The 16,752-nt window shown below is 51.1% G+C and overlaps 1 protein-coding gene across 1 annotated transcript in view; it reads left to right on the plus strand.

Annotated features, from left to right (window-relative positions):
* The first annotated feature begins 1,052 nt into the window (after window positions 1–1,052).
* The window catches only part of GRIK3 (glutamate ionotropic receptor kainate type subunit 3), a 107,496-nt gene continuing 91,796 nt past the window's right edge, over window positions 1,053–16,752 (plus strand). The window contains exon 1 of the mRNA XM_062509250.1: window positions 1,053–1,167. Coding sequence (XP_062365234.1) covers window positions 1,053–1,167 — 115 coding nt within the window. The remainder of the gene's footprint in view (window positions 1,168–16,752) is intronic.

Consider the following 16,752-nt stretch of genomic DNA (forward strand, 5'->3'; position numbering starts at 1 on the left):
TGAGCCGATACAGAGTAATAGTATGTTTGTAAGAAAATTAAAGATTTGCTCTTCAGCTGTTCCAGGCTGGAGTTAGCAGACAGCTGGCAAATGGGAACGATTGGAAATGATGGAATAGATCAAATTATTTAAATGAGAAAAAAAAGGATTTCGCCCTAGACTGGCCCAGCACGTTGACAAAGCAGCTCCCGGTCCGCGGCATGGGCAGCCCTTTGTCTCTGTCACCGAGGTCATTAAACTCCCGGCTGCGGAGCGCGGGCCGGGCGCTCGCCCCGGTACCGCTGCTGCAGCGGCCCCGGCCCAGCCCCGGGACACCGGGCTCGGCCCCAGCCCCAAACCCAAACCCCCCGTGCCCCGCCTCTCCCGGCGCCTGCCGGCGGGGACACCGGCGCGCCCGGGGTCAATAGGGACACCCGAGAGCTTGGGGGACACCGGGCACCCCGCCATCTGCGGGACAGGGGCCCGTCGGGGGCAGAGGGAACAGGAACATCCAGCGCTGCCGGGACCCCCGGGACCCCTGCGCCACCGCCCCCAGTCCCGCCGTGCCCGCCGAGGGTCCCCTTGGTGTCCCGGCCGCGCCCCGGGGGAGCGGCGGGTGCCGGTGCGCGCCGAGCTGTGTGTCGGGGTGTCAGCGGCGTGTCAGCGTGTCGGGCCGTGTGTCGGGGGTGTGTGTCAGGGGGGTGTGAGCGTGTCGGTGTGTGCACGCTCCACTCCGGGGCTTTGCGCGAGCCGCGCATCAGCGGTAGGAGGGGACAGAGCCGTTCCTGGGGCGCACCGGCAGCCCCGGCTCCGCAGGTGCCGCCCGACCGGCACCGGCACCGCACGGCTCGGCCCGGAGCGGAACGGCCCGGCTCGGCTCGGCACGGCACGGAAGGGAGCGGCCGGAGCTGTGGCTGCCGCGGGACGGGCCGGCGCGGCCGCTCTAAGATGTGCCATGAGCCGCCCGGCCCCGGAGCCGAGCGGCCGCTCCGCCTGAGCCCCGGGCAGCAGCCGCCCGAGTCCCCGCTGCCCCTGGGGCCCTAGGGCCGCGCCGGCCCGCGCCCTCCCCAACGATGCCCCATCTCTGGCCGGCGCTTCGCCGCATCCTCTGGGAATACTGGGCAGCGCTCCTGGTCGGCGGCTTCTGGGGACAGAGCTCGCACGGGATGCCGCATGTCATCCGGATCGGTAAGGGCCGCCCGCGGCGGGAGAACTTCGGGGCCGGGACGGAGAACGCGGTGCCCGGGGCCGCGGCGGGGGATGCGGTAGCCGGGGCCGCGGGATGCGCTGTCCGATGCCGGGGTAGAGGTTCCCCCGGCGAAGGGTGCCCTGGCCGGGGCTGGGGATGCGCTGCCTGGTGCCGGGGTGGAAGGCGCCGGCGGCGCGGCGAGGAGGGGGCTGTGTCCCAGAACGGAGCGAGCAGCGCTCTCGGTGCGAGCAGCAGCCCCGGGCGAGGCGCGAGAGGGGTTCTGGGCACCTTGAGAGGAGGAGAGGAGAATGCTGTCCTCTGGAGAGTGGGGTGCTGATTCCCCCGGAGAAGGGGAACGCTTTGCTCTCCGAGAGGACGAATGCTTTGCCTCTGGAGAGGGAGGATGCTGAGCCCCCAAAGACGGGGGATGCCGAGCACCCAGGGAAGGGGGGATGTTGATTCCCTGGAGAAGGAGGATTTTTGCTCGCAGAGATGGGGGATGCCGAGCTCCCGGAGAGAGGGGATGCTGAGCTTGTGACGAGGAGGGCTGCGGTACCCGGTGCGAGGAAAGCTGTTGAGCCTGCGGCAATAGGGTGCTGTGCAGAGGTGCTTTGACCCAGGGCTGGATGTGCCCAGCACAAGGGACAGACAGACCGGAGGGGCCCCGCGGCACCGAGTCCTGACGCCTGGAGGATGCCAGTGGGCTGGCTCCGCTGCAGCTGCTGCTGAGGACCAGGCGTGTTTCATTAAATTGCTGAGGTTCTGGGGAAAATTAATTTTTAATAATGTTACATAAAGTAATTGCACAGATAACATCCTGGGAATGAGTCTGCGATCTTTCTTTTTCTAATTAAACGAGATAGTTGTTTTAATCATGTCATGTAAAGAACGGTGCTGATCTGTTACACCCCATGCACTTTGCCATTGGTACACATTCCTAGGGATTTGCTGTCTGCCCACTAAAAATTACAAGGACGTGTTTACCTGCCTTTTGAGGGTTCAAATTTTAACTCGGAGAAACCAGTGAAAACTGAGTAAATTTGTGAATAATTTTTACGGGAGAAAAAGGGGTCTTACTTATGCCAGTGCAACTGCACAGCAGCAATAGGAAAGCCACAAAGAGAAAAATGCTGGTCCTGAGGGACAGGTGCATTTTGAAGAGAAACACTGTCACCTCCAGCACGGCTTGGAGTGGCTGCATGGCCCGGATCGTCTCATGGACAAGGACTTGATTCCTGCAGGGTGAGCATCTGGTCTCCCCCAGACTTCTGTGAATGGGGAAGCTCCAGGCAGATGTGTAGCCCGTGCACATTGCAGTGCCGGAAATATTGGTGGAAAAGGTTAATGGATCTGCCTTCGGGGACTGGGGCCCGGCGGCTGCTGAACTTTCACCAGAGCCAAGCTGCTTAGTATGCTCTGCCTCCGCCTGGAACAGCTGGAAATGTTTTGTACCACACAAACCCACTCCCAGGAAGGCTCCGTTGCTGCTGACAGGGCGCGCTGGGTTTCGCCAGTCCCACCGCAGGAGCGGGGAGGAGGCGTCCTGCTCTAAGGGCTCCCCCCCCGTCCGTCACCAGCCTGTCCCCACCAAGAGCACCGCAGTGCTGTGCCGGAGTTTCCCTCCCCGACAGGTCCCAGGGCTCGGATCCGCTTTGGGACCGTGATCCGTGTGCGGGGCAGCTGCCGCAGCTGGGCTGCCATCTCCTCCTGCTTTCGGCTTGGCAGCAGCCGGCCCGATTCTTGGTGGCCAGAGCCACCAGAGCCGCCTGCTGCCAGGCTGTGGCTCCGAGGAGGAGGGCGAGGGGCAGCTGTGGCAGATGCTTAAGGGGGAATGGGCTGGGGCTGGCGAGTGCTGAGACTCCAGGGAATACTCGCCGGGCTCAGGGGAGATATTCAGGCTCAGGAGTCTTCCTGGGGGCTCTGTGGAAATGTTTTAGTCTCGACTCTCAGTGCATCAGTTGTCCTGAAAATGGGTTTTCTAGGCTCAAAGCAACTGCAGAAAAGGACAGAGATTTCAATGCAGACACTGCTGCCAGCCCTCCACGAAAGCTCTTGGGTCTGTCTGCTGCAGCTCCGCTTCCCTTCAGCGGGCAGGCGGGTGGGCAGCCAGGAAAGCAGGGATGGAGGCAGGCAAGGAGGGAGGGATGGAGGCAGGCAGGGAGAGATGGAGGGAAGTAGGCAGGGATGGAGGGAGGCAGGGATGGAGGGAGGCGGGTAGGGAGGGATGAAGGCAGGGAGGGATGCAGGGAGGGATGGAGGGAGGGATGGGTGGAAGGATGCAGGGAGGGATGGAGGCAGTCGAGCAGGAAGGGAAGAAGATTGCCCACTGCAGGAGCACAGCTGTGCCACTGCCAGTACTGCCGTGCCTTCCACAGGAATGGTCTCGCTTTACCTGCTGAGAAATCCCACAACAGCCAGCCCCTCATCGAGCCACCTTCTTGATCAGTAAAATAAGAAACTTAAAAGATCAGAAAAAGGCTTTAATCGGGGCTTCAGGGAGATCTGTGTTTACCTTTTCTCTCAGCTAAAACTGGCATCATTTTGTGACCTCTTTTTCAGCCCACTGGAAAACTGCAGCTTTTTGCCCTGCATTAATTTGTGCAAAGCTGCCCTGGCTTTCAAGTAATTATTTTAATTATTAGGTTATGCCAAGAAGTGAAGAACACTTAAGTAACTACTGGTTTAGCACTGAAAATCAAACCAGAGAGAGAGAGAGCAGGTAACTTCTCAAAGCTCTTTTTTTTCCCCTGTGAAGCTGACTATTGAAATAAATACAAGGGAGAGATATCTAAGAAAGAGAAGGAAAAGCCAAAAGCACTCTTTCTCTCACCAGTAAAATATAAATATTTAATCTGCACATCTAAACATAATCTATACATGCACCCGTACAAAGAAAATCTGTGCCTTGTTACTGGATGGTTTTTTTAAAGCAGGAGTTTGTATCTGAATCTTATTCAACAGCTGCTCGGTTATTACGCAATCTGTTAAATATTTGAAAATGCCGTATCAGAAAACACCTCCCGGAGCTGCTCCAAGTGCTCAATTCAGCTCGGAGTGGCTGTGGAATAGAGGCAGAGGAGGGTGGCGGTGTGAGGAGCTGCCCCGTGTTTACCCCGGTGAGGGATCCTGCGCTGCTGTCAGCCCTCACTGCGGCTGAGCTCCGGGAGATCACACCTGGAGCCAAGAGCTGCTCCGAGCAGCTGAGGATTTGCAGCATCGTGCCCCTCGTAGCTAAAAGGAGCGAGAGCGAGGTGGTTACTGTGCCATAGAGAGCCCTTTTGTCTAACCTTTCACTTGGATTAAAAAGCTACAGACGAGAGCTTGATGCCATTTTGTAGAGCTGATGGCACCATCCCTAACAAAGCAGGGCGGGATGACTGGCACGGGTGGCACAGGTAGAGCAGGACTGGTGGCTCCAGCAGACCCATTCCAGCCTCCTGCTTTGCTGAAGCGTCACCAGAAATTACTCTGAGTGATTGTTTTGAGGGATGATGCTGGTGAGACGCACGTGCGGATCAGATGCCCACGGGTTGAGATCAGTAAATTGTAAAGAACAGCCCCCTGGCACTGGGCAGGCAGCAGGAGCTGGATTTGGGGGTTCCTGGGTGGATTTGCACTCAGGTGCTGCTGAGAGGGTGACACTGTCACCACGCTGCCCTGCTGCCGTCATTGCCCTTGGCCACCCCACTCCTTCCAGGAGCTGATGTGGCACCTGCTCCCCCCTCTGTGGGCAAGGGGACACGTAGGGTCCCAGCCCACCCTGCCCTTGGGTCACCCCCACCCTCTGCAGGAGGAGTGTGCTGGGCCAGGGAATTGGGTTCATTTTCCTTGCTACATTTTAAAAGGCATCACCTGCATGTCTAGGTCCTCATTTTTTGTGCCAGGTTTTTCACTAAGGTTCTATTCCTGCTGATATTTGCGGCAATAATCCCACCTCGAGAATGTCTGACAGTCCTACTCCTGCATCTCTGAAGTCGCTGTGAGCGGGATCAGTCCCCAGCAAAGCTTTTAAACAAACATCCCTGCATGAGGAATTTATCGGATTTTATTTCTTGTAGTGTCTTTCTAAGCTGTGTTTGCATAGAGAAAGGGTCAGGGCATTGATTGTTTGTATGATTTGCAAGTAACAGAGAAAATACAATCAAATTGGAGTCCGTGTGAGAAAAATATCATTGATTATTTTATAGAAATGCATAGAAAATAAATTCTGTGGATAATTACCGTGCTCTGTGTGATTGGCTTTTCTGAGGCTTATTATGCCTGTCAGGAACTTTATTTTGAAACCACCTTCCCACACTCTGCAAATGAAGTTGTATTTTTAAAAATAAAGGCAGAAACCGGCTTTTCCAGGCTGAAAAGGCAGTACTCAAGGGCTGGGAGCTGCACAGCCATGGGGGACATGAACGCTGGAGTGGGAGTCCTCAGAAAGGCAGCTTGAGGGTTTTTCTGCTCAGCTTGTGCCTGGCGACCAGAGTGGCCAGTGCTCTTTGGGGATGCTGGCAGGGGATGGCACCAGGGTGTTTTAAAATCACTGCTTTGTAGCTTCTCCTGCATTCCCTCGGGCATTTCTGTGACCGTGCACCCACTGCTCAAGCATTTAACGGTTGATAAAGTTATTTCAGGTCATGAGACGCTTTGTGTGTCAGATAACACATCCTGATAATTTCAGCAGGATAGGAGGGCGGCAGTGTAAATTGTTTGGTGGTAAATGACTTCTGAATACATTTGAATAACAATGTTAACTCTTTATCGAAGAATAGTCTAATTATTTGATCTTGGCATTCTCTTGAGAACTTCATACAGGAAATTAAGATCAAACCACACAGAAGAAAAGAATAGGCTCTCATTTATCACGAGGCAGGAGAAACCAAAGCAGACAAAGCTCAGTGCTGGGCTGCTGCCTCGGGGCACTTGGACAGAGCTCGGGCTGGAGGCAGCGGGGCATGGGCAGGGCTCGAGGGGAGAAGGAGCCTGGCTGTGCACTGAGAGAGGTGGATGCACATAGCCTGGCACACACAGGGACACACAGACACGCACTGGGACACACAGACACGCACTGACACAGACACGCACTGACACAGACACACACTGGGACACACTGACACACACTGACACACTGACACACACTGGGACACACAGACACGCACTGACACAGACACACACTGACACAGACACACACTGACACACAGACACGCACTGGGACACACAGACACACACTGACACAGACACACACAGGGACACACTGACACGCACAGGGACACACAGACACACACAGGGACACACTGACACGCACTGACACACAGACACACACAGGGACACACTGACACGCACAGGGACACACAGACACACACTGACACAGACACACACTGGGACACACTGACACACACTGACACACAGACACACACAGGGACACACAGACACGCAGTGACACACAGACACACACTGACACAGACACACACAGGGACACACTGACACACACAGGGACACACAGACACACACAGGGACACACTGACACACACAGGGACACACTGACTCACAGACACAGACACACACTGACACACAGACACGCACAGGGACACACAGACACACACAGGGACACATTGACACACACTAACACAGACACACACTGACACAGACACACACTGGGACACACAGACACGCACAGGGACACACAGACACACACTGACACACAGACACACACAGGGACACACTGACACAGCCCAGGACACACTGACACGCACTGGGACACACTGACACGTGCTGGGACACACTGACACAGCCCAGGACACACTGACACGCACTGGGACACACTGACACACACTGGGACACACTGACACAGCCCAGGACACAGTGACACACTGGGAGATACTGGCACACGCGCCTGTAGCATGGCAGCTGCCTCTTGTGATGCAGTGTCACGGCTGGTTTTATCACCCGCAGGTGCAAATCCGCCTCTATGAACTTAATTTCTCCATCTCTGATGTCTTTATTAATGAAACCAAGCAGAGGCCGATTAGTGAAAAGGTTCCTGTGAAGCCTGCATGCAAGGAGCAGCATTAAAGTCTTTCTGTCTCCGGCAAAGCGGGGTCCCTTTCTGGCCGGGAAATGAAGCTCTCCTTGGGTACGGGGCAGCAGTCCCAGTGAATTAGCGCTCCCGAAGGAAATCCAGCTTCCCTGCCCGGCTCCCAGCCGGGCCCTGCATCGGCAGAGGGCACTGGCCCGCCGTGGCTCCCGCACCTCCTCCCGGACCAGCCTCAGCACGGATTTCCCAGCGTTTCCACGGAGCGGCTGTGCCAGGAGAGCTGCGAGGCTGGAGTCTCTCGTGGAGCAGACACGGTATCAAATCCGCCCGGTGCGGTGTTTATAGCCGGCATTAAGCCTCCTAATCCAGTGTTACGTGCCAGAAATGTCCTCTGGTTTCGCCATCTCCTTCCTTTCCTCTTGGCTGCAGCTTTAACGCGATGCTGCTTAGGCGGCTTTTCCCTTTGCACAGCAGAGGACGGCGTGGAAGTCTCTGGGAAAGGCAGATAGGGGAGTTGAAAGCACCAGAACCATGGGCGAGGGAGGATAGAGGCAAATGTTGAAAGGAACCGAGGGCTGAACGAGGGGATAAGAATTGCTCTGCTGGAGGGAATAGATGTGGAACTCAAGTGCTGTGTCCCTTAAAGATTCCAGCTTGGTCTGCCAGGCAAGGATTGTCACAGTATGGGCCGATGCAGAGGGGATTCAAATGGGATGGGGGTTCATGCATTGATACACTGATTCGTGTTCTTAGCAGTGAAAACTGGGATGATGTGCTGCTATTTCCCACTTGTAATAAAGACTAAAGTAGATGCAGGTCCTTAGCACAGGCATGAGTTCTTAAAGCAGGTGGAGGGCTCAACTCATCGCTTTTTCTTTGCTCCTGCACCAGCTTTTCTTTGTGGTCGCATTTATCAACCCCTTCTGCCTCCTCTGACCCCCCTAGCTGTGCTGCCCCGGGGGAACCCACAGCTTCACTGCTCAGGTTTGCACTGTGAGGCTCTCACCATGCCAGCGTTACCTGGGTCCTTGTGCTTTAAATCTGCAGTGAGACACTGAGCAGGAATACACAAATATGGATGTGACTGCTCTGTTATTTCTGGCAGGGAAGATCATCAGGAAAACGTGGTTCAGCTGCAAGCGGCTGAGGAGAGCGTGGGGTACCCCTGCGTCAGAGGCAACCCCGGTGCTGCTCTGAGCTTCCCCCACACTGCTCAGCTCTGCAGCGCTGCCAGGAACAGAGGGAACCAGACACCAGCCTTGGCCACCATACAGTAGCTGTATTACTTAATACTTTAGTCCAGTCCTCGCTAGACTTCAGCTTTTTTTTTTTTTTTTTTTTGCTGTGCCCCACGCCCCTGTGTGGGGTCAGATGCAGAGGGTAAAAATCAGAATTGGGAATTAGTGAGGGAACAGCTGGCACGTTCTGTATCAGCTCGTTGTGCCTGGGACATTCAGCACAGCGGTGTGACCTGGAAAGCAGCAGGAAGGATTGGGCTTCCAAAGGCACGGGTGGTACATTTGGAGAAGTTTTTAAGCAGACAGATAAACCAGCTAATACCAAAGGCACAAACCAAAAACTTAAAATGACATAAGCGTTCCGATGAATGTTTGCACTTTGCTCATCACTCTGGAAACTGGGCACTGGGGATCCCCTGTAAGGGGTACCCAGCTCCCCGGGGACTGGAGCACTCAGTGCTGCACAGGCTTTTGAGACAGATTCCAATTTCATCCTTGGCATCTGCAAGCAGCAGCTTCGGGAGCATCAGTGGTGCCCCTGCAGCAGCTGGGTGGAAATGGTGCTTCCTACCCCCAGTAAGAACCTGGGTGAGGAGGCCACTGGCTGCTCTGACAGAGGCCACTGGACACTCATTAGCTGGCTACGACATCTGAGGGCTATGGCATGTCCTTTGTTCACACTGGGGACTTGGAGGTGAACAGATCTCTGAACCCACCAGCTCCCAGGTGAGTAGGAATGTACAGCATCCCCAAAATAACTGGGGCTGGTACTGCAGGTTCCAAACTCGATTAGAGACGTGGAAGTGTACGGGGAGAGAACCAGCATTGCCGTGGGCGGCCTCCCCCCACTCTAATGAATAGACGGCTGTCAGCTCGCACTTTTCTCCCAGGATGAAACAGTAAATAAAATCTGGTATAACCCACAAATTTAGCTGAGTTATGGCTGTATATTGGGACTGAAGTGTTAGACTTGTTGGTTAGTTTAGCAGTGAATTCAAAGCTCTCTGAGGGAAGTCACCGCAGTGATTTTAAATTCCACCCCCTGTGAGACACTGTGCCTGCCTGGGCACATGGGCTGAGGGGGATTTTTCCTGGCTGCAGCAGAAGTTTTGTGTTGGGAACAGGGTGGATTTTGTTCTGAATGGAACAAACATCCACAGCACCTGCTCAGCAGAGGATACAAGGCTGGATGTCATAGAATCCCAGAATGGTTTGGGTTGGAAGGGGTATCAAAGCTCATCTCATTCCTGCCGTGGGCACGGACACCTTCCACTAGACCAGGCTGCTCCAAGCCCCGTCCAACCTGTCCTTGAACAATTCCAGGAGTGGGGCTGATGTAACTCCAGGGCTCTGTCAGATCACCCTGCCCACTGCTGGCACAAAGGAACAGCCCCTGAGCCACGAGAGGGAGGTTCCCTTCCTAGAGACCCTTGGGACAGACACCAGTCCTTTAGCACTGCAGAACTCCAAGATGATACTTTTTTATCAGATGTGCAGCAAAAAGTACATCATGATTAACCTTAAAAGCTTAAGCTTTTTCTTTACCTGTGCGAGATAGATTTATAATATTTTCTCTTTCTTTTTCAACACTGGATTCTTAGTGCAGACAGTGATTTATTGAATAATCAATTTCCTTATCTGCGTAACACATTCAGGTGATCCATCAACGCCAGATAATCAATCCAGTTCGGGATTTTAAGTGTATATATGTGTACTTGTATATATATTTTCCTGCTGTACTGTTGGCAGGCCGAGTAATGTCTCCCTTTCTTTGCTCCTTTCCCTGTGACTTTTGTTTATGATGTGTAAAAGAAACCCCCGACGTTATATTACACCTTGTAAGTTTTACGGTACTTGAGAGGTTTATGTGCTATGAATGTAAAGGGCAATGCAATAACGCAAAGGGCAGTGAGACATTTTTAAGCGCAGAAGGATATACACGGAGCTGAGGAGATAAATCTGGGCGGATAATCGTCCCACTGTGTCTCTCCTATTTATGAGAGGAAAAGACATTCACTGCAAATCATGCTCCAGGTCACTTGTGCCCTGGTCCCTGCTCTGTGCTGCGTTATTGGCTGCTCTAACTGCCCTTAATCTGCTTTGGGATCTCTGTCCTGGTTTGGAGCCGTGTCCAGGCCCAGCAGAGGGGGCTCAGCACAGGTGGGATGTGATTCCCCATTGCTGGAGTGGGCTTGTGCAGCTCAAGGACTGGGGTGTGTGGAAGATGATGTGTCTGTCCTCCGTGAGCTGGGGAAGGGCTGAGCTACAGAACGAGCCGTAGGAGGAAGTAAGAGGAGTCACAGTTGCCAAGTCTGGAGCTTATGGATGGTTTAGCTGGGAAAGAGGAGCCTGGGTTCAGCCTCCCACAGTTGGGGTGTTCGCTGCTGGAGTTTGGGCTGGGCAGGAAACTGTTCAGAGAATAGGTCTGGGAACTTCAGCAAACTTCAGCTGTTCCTGCGAGGAGAGGAACTTCCCAGGGGCATTCGGATTTCTGAAACAATCAAACCACGAATCTCTGTCAAATGTGAATATTCAGAATTCAGCATTTGCAATTAGCACTAGAATTGGAGACAAAATGCCATTACTTTCAGAGGTCAAGATAAGTTGTATACAAAGGTCACTGTTCCATGTGTTTCATTCAAAATCCAATTTGTTTTGTGGGCTTACGATGGCAGAAATGTTGATGATTTTGCTATTGTCACATGTTAGGTACTTTCTGTGCAGGAAAATATTTTGCGTTTATTACTTCTAGTTTTAACTGTCCGGCACAGAGAAAGGATTTTCCTGATTTGAACCATCTCATCAAAAGTTGAGTACTTAGCTTTCAGCTGAGACTGAAAACTTCGTGATGTGGCAGAGCTCCATGGAGTTCCCAGGAGTAGGAGCTGATGGCTGGTGTCCTGCTTCCCATCGTGACAGCAGCTCTCCAAATTGCCCCTGGGATGGGAAGAGGGGAGAAGAAGCTGCAGAGAATCCTCTGAATCCATGTCCCTCCCATCCAAAGAGTTCTGCAGAGCCCAGCAGCTCCTGCAGCTCCAGGTGCCATCACCAGTGACGTTTGTTTCAGCAGTAATGCCATTACCATTTTAAGCTGAACCAGGGACTTGTAAAAAGGAGGCTCTTGGTTTAAATCTCTGGTCTATAAAATCTTAAGGACCAGCTCTTTCTTTATAGGGAAAGAAAACCATTTTCTTCCTCATTTTATGTACTTTTCTTTGGTGAATTTTTATTTCTGAAAAAGCAGTTTTTGTCATCTTTGCTTAGACAAAATTCAAAATGCGACCACGGATGTTTTGCTTCAGGGTGGCACCTTAGCTTGGCTCCTAATATTTGAATGGAAACAGGATCTGTAGTTTCTTTCCTAATCATCTACATCACAGTGAAAGGATTGTCCAAAATGGGTGTTGCACAATCTTAGATGAAGCCAGTAATATTTTTAAAAATGTAGGGCTTGTCCCTGCATAGTTTACCAAATTCCCTTTAGGTTAAAGTTACAAATGAAGAGATTCTCAGTTCTTTGAGCAGCTACCTTCTACCCTGTGGTGTATTCCAGTAGCCAGAATTGACTTTGGAACTGACTTTGGAACTGACTTTGCCCATCTATTTATAAAGGATCAGTAAATAAAATAGTAAGAGTAATCTTTACTTAATTTTCTTAGACTTTAATGCAGTGGTTTCTATTTGAGTGATTTTCTTTTCTGCAGTGTAACTTCATCTATGAAATGTGGCAATTTCAGTTGCTGGATCCATTTCTTCCAGCTGAAGGGCGAGCAATGGCACACAGCACTCAGAATCCAGCCTGAGCTGCAGATCCCCCTCTTTTCAGCGTTTACTTTTACAATTTTTCAGAGGTGCTTCTCACCTAATTGGCTGCCACTCCGTTTCCTTCTCTCTCTTACTCCAAGGATCACACACTTAATGTGAAGAAACAAAGACATCCTTAAGGATGAGCCACAACCAAACACTGTGATCCTTCCTCAGGAATCAACCTGGCAGATGTGACCTGCCCTGAGCTCCTACCTAAACACCAGCCCTGGGGCACAGCCACTCCCTCTGTGGCTTTCATCTCAGATGCTAAACTCCCCTCCCCATCCCTAGTCCTCAAAGTGGAGGCAAGAGATGAGCACAGTTGAAATCCTGAACAAGCTGTACTTCCTGGTATTTTAAGAAAATGCTGAACTTTAAGAAAATTCAGAGTTTCCTCAGCAGCTGGATGGGATTTTTGCTTATCCCCAGTGCTTGGGAACAGAACCCTCAGAATATTTCCAGCTTCCTAAAGATCCTGTGAGCTGCCACCAGCACTGGTGACACTCTGAGCACCCTCACTGACCTCACCACCACATGCACATGAGTTCAATGGAAGTTTCCCCCAAGCCTGGTGACCATCTATATTTAGTGCTGGCCCAGGCACCTGGTCTCTGTATTTTGTGTTATTACTGTCGCTCTGTGTGGTTACACGACTCTTTGTGCTTTGTGAGTGTTTGTTGGGAAACCCATTTCCATATGAATTATGGAAGTTGATACCAACAGGGCTGTAATTCTTAAATTGTTCTGACAGCAACATTTTGTAACAGAACACAGAGAAACCAGGGTAATAAAACTTGCCATTAAGGGAGTGGACTTGCGAGTCCTAGAAAGAAATCTTGTCCAAGGATTATTTATGATCATTGCACACCAGAATGTGTTTTTGCATTTTTATTGCTGGCAAATTACTTGTAAACCCACCAGGGAGCTAATGATTTTTCCTCTGAGGCCATGCAACTTCGTTTTGGTTTATATGTATATCCATTTCTGTGACCAGTTAAGCTGTCACTTTTGATTTATATTAACAATAATTATTTCAAAATAGCCCGGGTGTTAAAGGGTTAACTATCCTTTGACTCCAGCTGACAAAATCTACAGGACAGTGATTCCAAAGGAGAAAGGTGGCGCCTGGGCAGGTTTTCCCTGGATCACTGTAATGGTGCTAACTACCTCTAATGGGGAGCACGGATTATTTATGTTCTTCTGCAGCTTCTCATTAATTTTTCAGAGCTCTTGCTTTGAAGAGTTCCGACTTTTCGGTTCCTTCATTAGTGTTACCTTTTCAACAGCGTGGAGCAGTGGAGGTGACATTTCAGAAAGGAGCATTTTTTTGGGGTTTTTTTTTGTTTTTTTTTTTTTTTTTTTTTTTGTGATGTGCAACCTTGGACAGACTTTCCTGGTGCAACAGATGCAAGAACTGCCTCCAGGGATGGCTCAGTGGTGCCCATCCACTGCTGTCAGCCCAGCTGGCATTCCCTGGGCCCAAGTAGCAAATGGATGGAGATGTTCGTTGGGTTTTGGGGGTCGTGGGACATTTGAGCATTCATTAACAAAGTCAGTAATGACTAATTGCATTTCTGATCGTAACAGAGCATTTTGTTGGGGCCACATTTCCTTCATGGATTTTCAAAGCTTTATTTTTAAGAGAATTTTTTTTTTTTTTGATCTGCTGTTGGCTCCTCTTCTGCTCTATTACAGAATCCCTGCATTGCTTTGAACAAATGACTTTGCTCTTCCGTGCCTTAATTCTGTACTTGCAAACTAGGGCTGAGCACACTACCAGCTCCTCTGGGCTGTGGAAATGGGAAGGGTTTAAAGCCTGCAGATGTCAGGAGCCGAGCTCACCACACCCAGCAGGATCTTTGAAGCAAAACAAACAGATACGATCAGTCACAACCCTATTACCAGTGAAATACTGAGATTATAACCCGGGAGCCTCTGACTGGAGCAATTCTGGGGAAAAAAAGTGTATCCTAAATACACTTAACTGCTTATTTAATGTAGATTTTAAAAGTTATTTATCAAAATTTAGCAACTGTTTACTCAATCTGAGACTGGAAAGCCTTTAAAACACACTCTTGATAATCCCTCTGTATTTAACTAATGCACAATAGCGTGTGCTATTACATCGCAATTACATCCTATTTGAGACACTTAATTAAAAGGGAGGCTGTAATAAGCTCCCAATTGTTTGGCTCCTCAGCCAGACCCACATGATGGAGGATTCTGCCTGTCAGCAGGTGCCAAGAATATTCTGGAAATACACAGTGGTAGCGTGGAGCTGGGTCTGTGTGGGGCTGGGTCTGCGTAGGGCTGGAGCAGCAGGGTCATGATCCCACAGGGCTCTCAGGCCTTGGGGATCACTCCCACTCCTTATGGGATGGCTTCAATCCCGGGATGTTCTGCGAAAGGGGTCGGACCATGGACACTTGATGTTCCTGGATTCCAGAGCTGCCCAGGACTGCAGTGTCACAGGTCATGGGTGCTCTTCAGAAGCAGCTGCCCATCACAGCAGCTCTGGTTTTATCACTGCCATGGGAATCAGCACCAGCCCCTTCTCTGCAGGAGCCACCTCCAGCTTTGGCCAGAAGTTCTGATGTGGAAGAGCAGCCTTGGAAGGTGCACCAAAGTCAAAATGCTGCGTGATGTTGTGGGAACCTTGGGAGCCCTGCACTGCTGATTCCCTGCTGGGTGCCTGGGCAGCACATGGTCTGTCCTGCTCTGCCCTGGCCTCTCCCACAGCTGGAAATCATAAATCTGGCAACCAGTGCCATGCTGGTACGGTTATCCTGCCCCAGGCTGCCACAGGCAGGCTCTGTGGAAGAGCTCTCAGACATCTGTCTGCAGCCAGCTGCTTGCCATCCCACCAAGTGACTGCTCTGCTTCTCTTAAATAAAAAATAATAATCCAAGCCCCCTCTAATTCAAGCCTGCTTGAAATCAGAAGTGACAACAGCTTTGTGCTTGCTCCGTGGTGGGATATGAAGTTAATTTGTATAAGTGATTCTTTTACTTTTAATTTATCAGCCTGAGTTTCAAAACTGAGGAACACAGGGACCCCACGAGACATGGCTGAATCTTTCAGGAGTGGAGCTTGTTTATTCAAATGCTTATATATAGCTTTTAATTGTGTGGCAGATCTTACAGTACAGTGCAAGGAAGGCAGGATAAGAAATCCTTCTGCTCCCTGGGTCACTGTCCAGACCCTCACTGTGGTGCCTGTGCAGCCCCTCAGGGGTAGCGAACCCCAAACTCTTCTCCTACACAGAACTGCTAGAACAAGTGCAGAGGGATCTGTGTGCAGCAGCTCTTTGGGTTTTGCAGGGGATTTCAAGGCCAGCCCAGGTTTATGAGCTGCCCATGAACCCAGTGCACGGTGTCTCATAAAAACCCCGTTTTTCCCTCTCAGCTCTGCAGTTGTATTTTGTTTGCAGTCTAAATCTAATAAGAGGATCAACAGAGGTGTTGGCAGGGAACAGTCCCCATCCTGGGTGTGGTGACTGGTGCAGACACATCGAAAATCCAGGATAGCAGCATTTCCCTCCCAGGAGTGGGCCTGAGGAGGCTGTTCTTTGGGGTTTTGGTTAGGAAAGGAAGGATGCTTCAAAGTGAAAGGGAAACAGAATCTCCAGGAGGTTTTTTTGCTGTTCCAAGTGCTTTAAAATGATGTTTAGTTTTCGTGTATCAGTAATTACATACACTTGGGTGGTATTTAATGCCAGCCACTGATGGATGCTCTATAATCCTATAGAGAGAGAACACGTTTGTTTTCTGAGGCTAACTGCACACAATCTGTTATTGTGTGATGTTGAATACTTTGAGGGTTGGTGCCTTTCAGTGCTGAGAATAAAAGCCAGGCCTCCCTGACAATAACCTCCATTAATCAGGCTTCCCCCATCCACAAGCCTCTGAGACCACGACGTCTTCTTTGTATGCCAAAGCTTGCCAGGATTCCACAGTGAAAAACCTCCCACCGATCTCCCGCTCTTTCATTTTTACTTTATTTGGTTTAAACGGGAAAATAACCTCCCAGTACCCAGTACTAAAGCATTTCCCACTGCTTTAGCTGCATCTCCACACATTTCTTTTAAACTAACCGGCAGCTTATGGTGGGAAGAAGAAGCAGCTGCAACTTGCTGGGAGCGGGGGAACTTCATTTCCAGAGGATTCAGCTCCTTTTGTTTTCCACAAGAGCTGTTGAGTGCTCAGAGCTTTAAAAAATATGGCCACTCATTGAGGCTCCTGAAACATGGATTAAGGGGAGAGGTGCTCTGCAGGCTCTCCAGAGAGCTGGAAGCAGGAATGAAGATCCCTCAGAGCCCCACCGGCTGCTGTGCTTGGCTACACTTCCACAAACTCCCATGGAAACTGAGATTTTGGTGCTTCAGCTTAAGTTTTCACCACTGTTGGAGTCCTCAGCTGTGCTGTTTGATATGTCCCAAACTCCCCAGCTCCTCTGAGTGGGCGGGAATGACAGAAAGAGAGGACACAGTCTTACAAGGGAAGTTTAGGTTAGACATT

This window comes from Cinclus cinclus, chromosome 26, assembly GCF_963662255.1.
Source record: "Cinclus cinclus chromosome 26, bCinCin1.1, whole genome shotgun sequence".
Taxonomy (NCBI): Eukaryota; Metazoa; Chordata; class Aves; order Passeriformes; family Cinclidae; genus Cinclus; species Cinclus cinclus.